We start from the raw sequence: 13,544 nt of genomic DNA, 5'->3' as shown, positions 1-13,544 counted from the left end.
AAGTAGGTGAAATGAGTTTGGATTTAAACCCAGGTCCCTTCTAACACTAACATTTTATAATTCTGTGGCTCAGTTTCTGTTTTCATTCCCAACACATTTGCTTTCAAATAACAGTACAGTTATTTGTACTGGGCTCTATCTCTTTCTTTTCTTTCTTTCTTTCTTTCTTTCTTTCTTTCTTTCTTTCTTTCTTTCTTTCTTTCTTTCTTTCTTTCTTTCTTTATTTCTCTCTTTCTCTCTTTCTTTCTTTCCCTTCCTTCCTTCCTTCCTTCCTTTCTATTTTTGGAGGCAATGAGAGTTAAATGACTTGCCCAGGGTCACACAGTTAGTAAGTATCTGAAGCCGAATTTGAACTAAGGTCCTCCTGAGCCAGCACACTATCCACTGTGCCAGCTAGCTGCCCAAATAGTGAACTTTATATTTGAATTTGGACTTTACGTTTGACTTTATATATTGAGTTTGGAGATAATAGGTCATTTATGGAGGTGAGATCCTTTTCAAAGCTCTTGGGCATATAAATCTCTGATTTCAATCATCACACCACCTTCTAAGTTCATAGAAAACATGGATTATTATATCCATTTTTCAGATAGAAATCTGAGGCATAGAGAATACAAGTAATTTGTCTAAGGCCACCAAGACAGTAGCAGCTATGATCCCAGGGAGACCCACAGTGAAGTTTCAGAGAAGCCCAGAGGGAGAAGGCAGCTCAGTGGGTATTCGGCCCAACCTGGACCTGAAAAAGATTCCCTTGATGTAAACCCAATGTTTCTCATGGCTGCCCATTATCCTTCTGCATAGCTTTGATTATCTCGATTGTTTCCTTGCATCAACCTAAAGCCACCTCTCTGCATCCTGCCCCCCATTGCTCCATGGTCCTAGAGAAGGTCAAGTGGAACATGTTCAATTCTCCATGATAACCTTTCAAATACTTCATAATTACTCTCCTGTCCCCTCTCTTCTTCAACCATACATCCAACAGAAATTCAAATCATAAAATTCTCAATATACATGCAGAAGTGTGCTGGAGCTAGCTCAGACCAAACGGTTATCCAGCCTCCCTATAGGAACCCAACTGTCTCCCATGGTTGCCCATTCCCCTTTGTTGTTAAATGAAAGCTGGTTATTAAATGAGCTCTGGTTGTTAAATTTTGGGTGGGAGAATTTATACTTTAGAAATTGGCAAACTGAGGGGCAGCTAGTTGGCGCAGTGGATAGAGCACTGGCCCTGGAGCCAGGAGGACTTGAGTTCAAATCCAGCCTCAGACACATAACACTCACTAACTGTGTGACCCTAGGCAAGTCACTTAACCCCATTGCCTAGCCAAAAAAAAAAAAAAAAAAGAAAAGAAAGAAAGAAATTGGCAAACTGCAGGTCAGGGTTAGATTTGTTGTTTTGTTGTTTTCCAGACTTAAGAAAGTGTTAATAATGGAGATTAAACTTAAAAGTGTGTCCTGCCTATTTTTTCCAGAGGGGGAGAGGAAGTCAACTGTTAAACATTTATTAACACACCCTTTGATGCACTGCACTTAGAAACCATCTGCTCCCATGTCTTCACTGTATAGGAGAGAAAAATCTAGACCCAGAAAAATGAACTGACTTAACCCAACAAAGGGTCAGTAGCAGAGTCAGGACTACAACCTAAATTTTGATTCCCTCCCGAGTGCCTTTCAGTAGCAGCAGAACTAAAATTTTCCTTTTCTCAACAACTATGTTCTTGGTCAAAAGAAAAAGTACAATGGAATTCTCATAAGTTGGCATCAAAGTCTGTAAAAACCCCAGTCCAGCAAGAGCTTTTGAAAAATGTGAAAGTTTGTTAGGTTCACAATTCATGAAGGACCCACAGGAGCTCTCTGAAAAGACCATGCTGGCATGGTCCTTCAATGCGGTCATTTTGGCTCCCCAGTCTCTTGTCCTTGAAACTCTGTGATCCTCCATTTTTGGACAAATCCAAACGAAAAGACATTAGAAGAGCAGGAAAAAGACAAGTAAGACTATGCGTTGCTTCCAGTTCTAATAACTACATTAAGAATAATAATAGTAACAACAACAGCAATAATAATAGTAGTAGTAGTATTATCTATACCCTCCATGACATTTCACATCCAACAAACAAACATTTATTAAGCACCGACTGTATGTTAGGTACTTGTCTGCAAACTCCTGGTTTAGGGGAGAATACCATTCATTCATTCACTGTATATATAATTATGACACCCCTACTACATGCAGTTAGCCCGGTTCTGCAGAAGCTAATGATCTAGGATGATGCTTACCTTTCCAGTCCCAACTCTGTTATCAATACTATTTCAACCCAGCTCCGCAGCTTGGTTCAGGGACCACTGCATCAAACCAAACTCTGGAATGTGACCTAAAGTATACTTCAAATCTTTTGAGGCTCACCCAAACCATCAAGGTCCCACCAAACTGGAGGTACCCATGGGCAGACTGGAAACATATGTCTAAGTCAGGCCGCAGATCTCTGGATCTTCAAAGGGCTGGGTAGGAAAGTTCACCAAGGTGTCTTTCTGGTGTCACTGATCTTAGTTTGGGGTTTTCTGTTCACACTCCATAAATCTCAAAAAGAGAAAGGTCAACTGATACACACCTTCTAGAACAATCTTCATTGAAAAAGTAGTAGCCAAGTAAATTGTGAAGACTTTGGAGTAGCAGCTACTGTAGGAAAGGGAATACGGCGACCTTTCCACCAAGTCATTCAACAGATTGGGTGGGGGAGTCTATCACCTCTGTCTTGCAGGAGCCCCCATCTGCCTCTTCCACTCACCAAAGCCTAAACCCACTCACCCCGACAGGGCCCCCATCGTGCTGATCTCGCCACATAAACTCGTTTCCTTCACAAATCAAAACAATGGCCTCCGTGTTCTCCAGCAGCAGCCCCATGTAGTTTATTAAAAGATACGGTAGTAACTACAGTTCCTCTTTGCCCTATAAAGTAGAGCCCAGGCTCATCCAAACCACCAGAGTCTGGGACTCAAGCTTCTCATAGCTGAGCTAATGAAGGGTAGAGTGGGGGAAGGGAGAATATGTTCAAATTAACACTTACCAAGGAGCCCCGTATATTCTGAACCCTTTCACTGTTACCTCCGAATCTTGCAAGTAAATACTGTTTGTCAGGAGCGACTGAACATTGTCAAAGTCCTCTGGTTTCAATTTGGACACTGAAGGAAAACGGTAGTAGTCTTGTTTAACAAGGTCAGCCATGAATTCCTTGTCAAATGTCAGTTCATGATTCCCAGCAATCACTATTTTATATTCATATGGCAGGCTTCCTGAAATCCGAGAGAGAGAAAAAAAAGATAGAGCACTTAATTAGCACATTTGCCGGCCATCAAGACATACAATAGTAGAGCTGGGGGCAATCAGCAAACAGCTCAACCAGCTGAAAGAATGAAATGCACAAGCTAATCTACCTTTCCATGGAAATTCAAACATATCTCTAACAAAATGGAGACCCGACAGCAAGTAAAAAACCTTGAGGAACCCCCAAAAAAGCAACAAAAAGGTCTTTGTTTTAATTCTAGCTCCCCTTTCTGATCTTTACAAAAACAGCTTCTAAATGAAGCAGTGTGCATGGTGGAAAAGAGGGCTCTAAGTCGGGGGACCTGGGTTAGAACCCTGTTCCTGCCACTCAAATAGCTGAATAATTTTGGTTAAATTATTTGCCCTCTCTGGGCCTCAGTTTCTTCCTCTGTGAAAGGAAAGGGTTGAAAAAGAGGATCTTTAAGGTCCCTATCCATTGTCTGATAAAAGCCATCAGAGACTCCCAATTTTCTCTATGGTGAAGGGGGGAGGGGCAGTGTTTCTTTAAAAATAAATCTCCTGAAGACTTATATGAACTGAAACAACATAAAGTAAGCAAAAACAAAGAAACAATATACATAACAACAATAATATTAATGGAAAGAAGAAAAAAAGAAATCTTGAAACTGAACTGTGTAAATATCTCAAACTTGACCCCAGAAAAAAAGTTGAGAAAAGGGTACTTTCTTTTTTTTTTTTTTTTTTTTTACAGGGTTGTGGGATTACAGATAAGGTCAGACATGCGTGAAGTGCGGGCTAGTTTTATTGAACAATTATTTTTCACTTTCATTTTCTCCTTTTTTTATACATTTTTATTGATATCTTTGTTTTTTGCATCTTCTATAATTCTCATCCCACCCCCATCACTCTCCTTCCTCCTCCCGATGGAGTCATCCCTTATAACAAAGAAATTTTTAAGGAGTAAGAAGGAAAAAAAAATCAACAAAATCAATCAACATATCAAAATCCTCTTTCTTTTTAAAATATTTGTTACAAAGGATGAAAGGAGGTTCCTGACATAGGTGAGTAAAGAGAAGTATATTTGTAAATAGCACAGTGTCTGCATAGACTAAGTGTTTAATAAATACTTGTTGATTCCACTTGAAATGGAGATATAAAAATAAGGTGCCCATAAAAATAAGATTATAAAAAATACTCCCCCCCACCCAGTTATCCACAACAGTTCAGGTAACAGGTAGAATGGTCCATTTCAGTAGATACTTCATATAGCATGGGCAAAACAACCCAGTGCTCTATGAATTTTCTTTTGTTATATTTGGTTTACTTCACTAAGTATTACCATATTACGGGAAAGAACAATGTTTTGTTTACCTTTTGGCTTGTGAATGAAAAGAACATTATTACAGGGCCCTGATTAGAAGCTAACTTTTCTCCTCCCACTGGGGCCTGAAAGAGAAACTGTAATACTTAACCCCTTTTTAATATTTATGGAATGGAAATTGGAGCTCTGTGTATGATTTTTATGCAAAGTTTCCTGATCAAAATGAGATAATTCTGGGCAGAAGAATGAGAGCTATAAAGGAAAACCCCAACACTAGACCTCAGCCTAGATTTATAATGTTTGAACAAAATACCCATCATACATATTAATAACCTGCTATGGTGCTACAGGAAAGAAAAACCTGAGAGAAGGTGCTAGGATATTCGTCACTCTTCTGAAACCAAGACCCTTCTCCCTCCTGCAGCACCAGTCCTGTCCCCATATCTCTCAGCAGACTCGCTCTGCCATTAGTTTTATTTTAATTTTTTTTAAACAGAGTTGGTGCCTACAATTCCTGCTTCCCAAGACTCCTGGGCCCAATGCAAAATTAATGTTTCCTGCTATTTCAGGAAGTATTAAAATTACCACAAGCAGGAAATTGGATCTACTTCTTCTTATACAGTCCCGGCGAGCCAGCCAGAAATCCACGATTTAACTAACGAAGCTCAACGTGGAAGTGAAAATGAGTTTTTTGGCCAAGTTTTGTTAGCAGCAAACTCAGATTTCAGGGGTGGGAACTGCACAAAGCACACGGTCAATGACCAAGTGTCCCATTTCCTCACCATTCCAGCCATGCATGGCAAAATGATCGGCTCATGCTGAAGTGATTGTTGAGCTATCAGATTAACTCCGCAAATGTTAGTGATTTTCTTTAGGTTTTTCTTGTTTTTTTGTTTAGTTATTTTGTGGGGGAGGGGGATAGGGGCTGTTGTTTGTCTCAAAAGTAAGGAAAAGAGTGAAATTACACGATGGTGGTAAAAGGAAGACAGAGAGCTGGGAGGAATTTCTCAGAAAGTCATTCAGCAAACAGAGTGGGGAAAAAAGAAAGAAAAAATATCTTAGGAGGCAGTGATCATTCTGCATCACAAAAACAGTGGAGGAAATTAAATGGGCATGAACACAATAATGCAAATGAGAAAAATATTAGAAGAAATTTGAACTCCGGGTAATTAGAATGCTCAGTCTTGCTTCAGGAGAACAGACGATGAATGAGCTCTCTCTCTACTCAGCAAAGAGGTGCAGAATTATGGGGGCTGCATGTAGTATATACAAGCAGCAAGTCTACAAATTATTTTTGGTTTGATTTTGCTTAATTGTTTTTCTCTGTTACAGTGGAGGGTGGTGGTTGTTAGGTTAGTTGCTTGGGGTTACTATCAGGAAAGAACTGTGACATTAAAATAACAGGTTATCAATAAACCTTATTTATTTATTTATTGCCAGCCCAGACTTGTGGTTTCCCCATGTATGGAACCCCACCCCCCTTTGGAAATTCCCTGTAATAATGCAGATCTGGAATTCAACTATAACTTACAGGCTCAGTGAATTGCCCAGAGACACTGAAAGGTTAAATGTCATACAGCTAGTATTTGTCAGAAGCAACACTTTAACTCAGGTTTTCTTGATTCCAAAGCCAGACAATATTCTAAATAGGATTTATTCGAAAAAAAAAAAAAGATTTAATGGGCAATTTTTTTTTTTTTTGCTACTAATTAGTCAACCAACAAACATTTCCTAAGCACCTACTATGTGCCTGGCACTGTGTGGAACACACAGGGTACAAAGACCAGCCCATTTCCTTGGCAAGTAGCTACTTTCAACAACCCACACATAGCACAAAGGAAAGAAAAAGTCAAGCTGAGAATTGGCTATACATTTGGGCCGACAACCAGCCGAGCAATTTAAGCAAATCTTACTAGCTTACGGCAATAAGAAGAGTTATAGAATGACGAAGACATCCCACTTTTTTTTTTCATTGTGCTCACAGGGCAGATGAAGGATGTGTTGCAAAGTAATCAAATGGGGCTACAAATTCCCAGCCTACACAACGAGGCTGTGCAACACACCAGAGCCCCAAGCTCAGGGACATTGGTTGGCTGCTATCCATTAAGAGGAGCCATTTACCTACTCCCTCTCTGCACCAAAGGCATGCCATAGTGCCTTGTAGATCATGCTGAAGAGAACATTAGCTTGGATTGCAATCAGTTACAAGAAGGGCCCTGTTTTCTTGCAATCCTTGACTGACCGCTTTTATAAATCATGCCGAACATGCTTCATTTCTCTTTAATCATTCATGGGGATGGACTGTCTGTAACATGCTTTCATGACCATGTACCACAGCCCTCACTTTCACATTTTTTTAAAGGTTCTCCTACCCTTTTTAAAGGATGTTTCAGGGAGGTTGGACAAGGATTGAAGTATTGGAAAGAAAAAGATTTTTTTTTCAAGCCAACTCAAAAATGGAAGGCTGACAATAACTAACAATCCCCATTTGGAAAGCACAATAATTAAACTGACATTTAAACAGAACTTTAACATTTTCAGATTGCTTTCCCTACATTATCTCACTTGAGCCACACTATAACCCTGTGAAGCATCGACCACAGGTACTATTACTGGCATTTTGCAGATGAAAAAACCTTAAACTCAGACATCAAGTGACTTTCCCAGGGTCACACTGCCAGGAAGAATCACAGAGGTCTACAACATTATCTCCCAAGCCTCAGAGGATTAAAGAAGGGAAATGTGATTTCCCAAGTTCTCTTTTTCTTCTAAATCTGCTTTTGGGCAAGTCGGATGAATAAGAAACCACCAAAAATATCTGCCTCCAAACACATGAATGTAAAGTCTTTGAAGGCAGAAACTGATTTGTTCCCATCTCTTCATCTGTAGCAACTGGAAGAGTACAGTACACAGTAGGCCTTCATTAAATATTTGTTGGATTACATCAGATTAGAAACTGGAGAGGTTATCTGCACAACACGGATAGGCTCCTTCTCTTTCAGAGATGCCGAAACCAGCTCTGATGTCCTTCCTCTGTCATCCAAGTTATGAAGTAGTCTGACGTGTTTTTGCCATGATGACCTTTCATCTATAATCTGCCAACTTTTATGTTAATAAAGTGGAGACAGACCAACTCACAAATATCCAGTGGCTAGATAATATTTTATCTGTTTTCCTCTGGTCTCTAGACAAGATTAAGCAGGGTTGGGGAGGAAGGTACGTTGTTAAACCATAAATATACTAATATATAAATGCCATGTTACTGTTTTTTTGAATGGCCAGGTCAAAAAGAATTATAGGATCAAAAATTTAGAGCTGGAAGGGACCTTAGATGTCATCAAGAATTTAATAAGTTAACATATATACAAAGTACTTTGCAATCATAAAATGCTATTAATATTATGATTACCACCATACAGATGAGGAAACTGAGGCCCAGAGAGGCTAAATAATTTGCCAAGGATAACAAAAGTAATGAGTGACTGAGGCAGCATTTAAATCCAGGTCTATGCCTTCCCTCAGCCCCTAGATTTTCAGATCTTCCTTTACAGTATTCTATACCACACCAACCTGCCTCTATTTTATTTAGTCTGGGACATCTAAAGCGATTGGCTGCAATTTTTGAAAAAAGATCCAAAACGTAGGGCCTGGGTTAGTTATTCTAACTGGGACAGCAGGATGGAAAACTGAGGTGAACTGTGACTCTGAGGGCCAAAGGAAAACACATCCCAAGGTTATGTTAGGGTGGCCCTTTGCGAATAGTTTATATCAGGCAGGATATTCCAGGAACTCAGCCCGGCATTTTATGAAAGCGGGACTGCAGAGCAAGGTCTTAAAGAGATGCATTTTACCAGCGATGGCAAAAGGATGATTATGGAAACACATCCATAAACCTAGACAAAACAATACTCCGATTGTGTCATCCTCCCCCCTTCTCTATCACCTCTCAACCTCTACCCACCCAAGAAGTTAGCTGTTGGTCCAGAGAGAGAAAGCTGGCTGTTTAATAATTTGGACCTTTTTTTATTATTCTCCAAGAAAATCCCCTGAAAAGTAAAATAACATAACCTCAGTCTTCAAAATGCAGAAAGGTGATGCAAAACGAGACCATTGTGCCAAAAAGAAACACTCTAAGAGCATTAGAAAACCTGATTCCTAGTCTGGGAAGGAGTCAACACAGGTTTCAAGCCAGTAAGACCTTCATTCTGACACAGGCCCAGAACTTCAAGCAATGTTCTTCAGCTGGCACACACCTCATAGAGGTTTGGTCATTTAAATGAACTGCTTAGATATTGCATTTAGGTCACAATTCCTGTAGTAAGACCAGTCCCAGCTTAAATGGCACCTCCTCCAGGAGGCCTCCCCGGATCCATTTATATAGCCTTCCTTATACCACAGCCTAGTGGGGTAGGATCTGTTCTAGAAAATTTGTTGGGCTCACTTCAGCGGCACATATACTAAAACTGGGATGATAGAGAGAAGATTAGTATGGCCCCTGAGCAAGAATGACATGCAAATTCATGACGTGTTCCATAATTTTTGTCGAAAACTACCTTTACATGTAATTGAACAAAATAAAATACTATTGAGTGCAAAAATAAAAAGAAATATTTACTGAGGGCTTTAAGTAGAGTATATGCTGATTACACTTAATTTCCTAAGATGTCATAATTAGAATGGGGGGGTCATGTAATCATAGGATCACAAATTTAAAGCTAGAAGATAACCTTCGAAGTTATTTAGTTCAATCCCCCCCCCCCCCATTTTATAGCTGAGGAAACTGAGGGCTGGAAAGGTTAAGTGAGTTGACCACAAAGTCATACAAGTTACTATCAGAATTTGAACTCGGGGCCTCTGACTCCAAAGCCCCCCACCCTACCCCATTTTTAGAGATAAGGATACTGAGGCTCAGAGAGATCTGAGTCACACTGGTAGTAACTGGCAAAGCCATCATTTGAACCTAGATCCTCTGACTTAGATTCTTTATACTGTATGAGAAAAAAAAAAAAGGTTTTGTTTTGAAATGTATACAAATATAGATGGCATCATGTGACCATAGGAACAAAATTTCATTAAGTGTTAGAACCACACTGGAATCCAGATGTCCTGAAACTGTTGGGAAAGGGGGCAGGTGGAGGTTAAGTGACCTGCCTGGGTCACTCAGTTAGTAATTATCAGCATGAGGCAGGACCCCAGCCCAGGCAATCTTGACTCCAATTTCAGCCTTCTGTCTAATATACTATGCTGACCCTTTAGGACAAACGTCGCTTTAGCATCATAGGTGTAGGGCCAGAAGGGAATTTGGCATTCACGTGGTCCAAAGCTCCTCGTTTTACAGATGAGGAAACTGAGGCCCACCAAGGGAGAGTGACCAGGTTTCCTGACTCTAAATCCAGCGCCCTCCCATGTTTCACAGGAAACTAACCTTGAGGAGCCCAGGGTGATAGGGCCAAGTCTAGCTATCAAACCAACGTCTGGTGTCACTCTCACATTGTTTGCTTCTAGAAAGCTGCTGCTCCCATTGGTATTTGTGGACAGACAGGCCTCCCCTTTCACTTCCCATTTAGCCATCCGGATGGACTCTCTGTTTTCGGATGACCCCTGTGGATGCTGGGAGCTGCGGCCTTCAGACCCTACTGCCCACACCTGTGACTGGCAATCTCCCAAGCGCAGCTCACACACAGTGACTGTAGACTCCCAATTCATTCTGCAGAAACAAAGATTAAAGCCCTAGGGTCCAGTAATCACTGCAGAGGAATGAGAGGCTCCAAATGCAAACAGGAGGGAATGGAAGGAAAACTCCACTCGGGCTCTGCCAGTGGGAGGAAACCTTCCACTTTTATTAGGGTGACGGATTTTGAGATTTCCCCTCCTCCTTGAATCATAAAATGAGAAAGGAAACCAAGGAAACCAAGTGGGTCAATGACCCTGCACTTCTGGCTAACAACTCCCTCCCCAGGCTCCAATAAAACACCACAAGCGATGATCGGCCACTCAAGGAAGACTGGGAAATGTCTCACGTGGGACTAAGGACGCAAAGGCAGGGTCCCTAACCTTCAGGCTCAACACCTTGTGTCAGTACTTCAGGGAAAAAATATTCATGGTATAAAAATAATTCATAAAGAAAATGTACTAGAATCATCCTCTAATGCAATTTATTCTTACTCAGATCAGACATGCTAAGATCAAATCACAACCACCCAAATGGGATGCCTCCAGTGACATAGTGATAATAGCTACCATTAATAGAGCCTTCAAGGCTTGCAGATCACTTGACATGTACGTCTCATCTGATATACACAATAACCCTATGGGGTGGATTCTATCACTACCCCCATTTTCCAGATAAAGAAACCAAGGCTCAGAGAGCATAAGTGACTTAATTCAGACACTCAAACAACCAGCAAGTGTCTGAGGCAGGACTCTTCCTGACTTCAACTTCACTACAACATGTTGCTTCTCAGTTGGTAGGCTATCATAAACGAGCTTATGTTGTAGGAGATGAGTGTCTATAGGAAAAAGAAAGCTGGACATAGAGTCCAGGAAGACCTAAGTTCAAATCCCACCTCTGAAATCTGCTGGCTCTGAGCAGATCATTCTCTGAGCCTCAGTTTCCTCCTTGGTTAAGTGGAGATGATAACCCATCTATCTCAGAGAATTGTTTCATCGATGGTATACCAGATGTAAAGCCCTCTGCAAGCCTGAAAATTCTCTATCAGCATGAACTATGATTATTCTTACAGCTAAGGGTAAATTAGATGTGAAATTGGCTTCTGTAGCCTGCTAGCTGTGTCATTATGGGACCGTGCTCGAGACTCAGCTGCTTCCTCTGGAAAATGGGGACAAAATTGCCTGTCATGCTTATCTCATAGGACTCCAATTAGACAACGAATGTGAAACACCTTGCCAACTGTCTATACTGTTCCCTATTAGAAAACACATTCTTTGAGGGCAGGGACCATTTCCTCTTTGTCTATATTCCCAGCATTTTTATAGCACAGCACATGGCACACAGAAGGTACTTAATAAATGCTTACTGATCGTTTGATTCTCTCAACATCTGTATGATTCCTATAGTCAACTACTATTATCATTCCCCTTATACCCGTGCGGGGAAACAGGTTCCACTCTGCCTCTGGGTAGGAGAAGGAATGACGTAGTGGGTATCATGCTGGACCATGAGTCAGAAAGATTTGAGTTCAAATCTAGCCTTACACACCTGCTAGCTGTGTGACCCTGGGCAAACCATTTAACCACTGTCTGCCTCGCTTTCTTCCTCCAGAAAATAGGGATAATAATAGTACCTATCTGCCAGGGTTGTTGTGAGAGTCAAATGTGATAATATTTATAAAGTGCTATATAAATGCTAACTCTTTATCACCTGAGCTATTACATAATAATAAAGGGGCAGTCAGCAGAGATCTGGGTCCTGGCTGGGTTACCATAGTCAAGCCATTTGTCTCTTCTGAATTTCTTCATCTGAATAATGGGGATAAAAATTTCTGCAAATATATCTCTCATAGGGTTACTGTGAGGCAAGTGCTTTGTGAATCTTAGCACGCTGTAGAGATAGGAGTTCTTTCTTTTTAGTTTTTAGAGAAAGGTCGTGGCTACGGCAAGGACAAAGAGGATGCTTACATTCTTGAGTTCCCTTCACTGTTCAATTCTACCAAATGTGGAATAAGAATAAATTGGCCTTACACTGTACTAGCAGAAAATTAAGCTAGAAATCAAAGGGAAGGAAAACTGTGAGCCATAGGTAACAGAGGGCAGTTATCCCTCCTCCGAGAGCCTTGAGAACCCAGATCAATATTTTCTGGGGAGGGCTAAGTGAATTGGTTTGGTCTGGCCTGCAGACAGGGAGGGGAGCCTCTGGAAATCCCTTCCGGCTTCCCCACCAGCGAGCCAGAGCTGCAGACCCACCAGAAACATTCCATCAGGAGAAGCTCCATTGCTAACCTTCCACTCTGTCCCCGTCAGGCTCCATTAGTTTTCACAAGGCCTGACAGCTCTAACGTTATACTCACACTTGCTGATCGAGCCACACAGTAGGTTCAGACTGCTACCTTCTCCTCTGAAACTCATGCATTAGGGTTTCTTCCATGCTTGCAATGGGAAACCAAGTCTAAGAAATATTAAACACAGAAAACTCTATTACAATAATGTCAGGGCTGAGCCAGAAATCCAGGAAAAAAGCAAGGAAGTGCTGAGTGAGGGGGCCTGCTGGGAAACTCGCAGAAATCTGGGTTTGTGACAGGAGGAAACAGCAGCTAGGATGCTCCCTCCTCTTCCTGCTCCCCGGCAGGGTCCCACAGCACTAGGAGATGTTAGATGCCTTGGTCCACAACAGTTTCGATCAAATTCAAAGCTCCCACCAAAGCCACCCTCTTCCCATCCTCAGTTCACTCGAATGAAATGCGCTAATGGCGTCTAACATCGTCACTGTGAGATGTAGGACCCAAGGGAGAGACCCATAGGTAGCATGATACCTAGAGACAATGAAGGTGCTTTGGGAGCACAGACCTTTCTCAGCATCTCCTTGCTTATTGGCATTTGTGTCTCAACCAGAACATTATTTTAACATAGGTTTGGGGGTTTCAAAGGAAATGAGGTAGCACAATTAGCAGCATCCTTGATTGTTTTCTGTTGGAGTGTTTCTAAAGACCTTCCCAGACACAAATTCTTCCTGACCCAGAAAATTTTTATCTAGAAGTTGTTGTGACAACTGACTTATAGAACCTTGCACTCCTGCTTTGTTGACTCATTACAGGCTGAGCCAGACCTTGAGTCCCATTTCCCAAAGCAGATTTTTGCCGTTTGCTTTCTGCATGGGGTCTCAGAAAGAGGCCAGAGCTTACAAAGGCAGGTCATGGTGAATGGAGATATTCTAAGTCACTGCAATCAATTTGGTCCCAACAATCAAAATGTCAAGCCAGATCC

General features: G+C 41.3%; 1 protein-coding gene and 1 non-coding gene across 2 annotated transcripts in view; one reads left to right on the top strand and one right to left on the bottom strand.

Annotated features, from left to right (window-relative positions):
* Positions 1-13,544, bottom strand: part of MPPED2 (metallophosphoesterase domain containing 2) — a 212,137-nt gene that overhangs the window by 87,772 nt on the left and 110,821 nt on the right. The window contains exon 4 of the mRNA XM_027837838.1: positions 3,066-3,291. Coding sequence (XP_027693639.1) covers positions 3,066-3,291 — 226 coding nt within the window. The remainder of the gene's footprint in view (positions 1-3,065; positions 3,292-13,544) is intronic.
* Positions 9,038-9,144, top strand: LOC114024768. Its single transcript, XR_003566950.1, has one exon. It is a non-coding gene; the product is annotated as a U6 spliceosomal RNA (small nuclear RNA).

Source organism: Vombatus ursinus, unplaced genomic scaffold, assembly GCF_900497805.2.
Source record: "Vombatus ursinus unplaced genomic scaffold, bare-nosed wombat genome assembly UNPS02014822.1, whole genome shotgun sequence".
Lineage (NCBI taxonomy): Eukaryota > Metazoa > Chordata > Mammalia > Diprotodontia > Vombatidae > Vombatus > Vombatus ursinus.
This window is presented reverse-complemented; position numbering and strand designations above follow the sequence as displayed.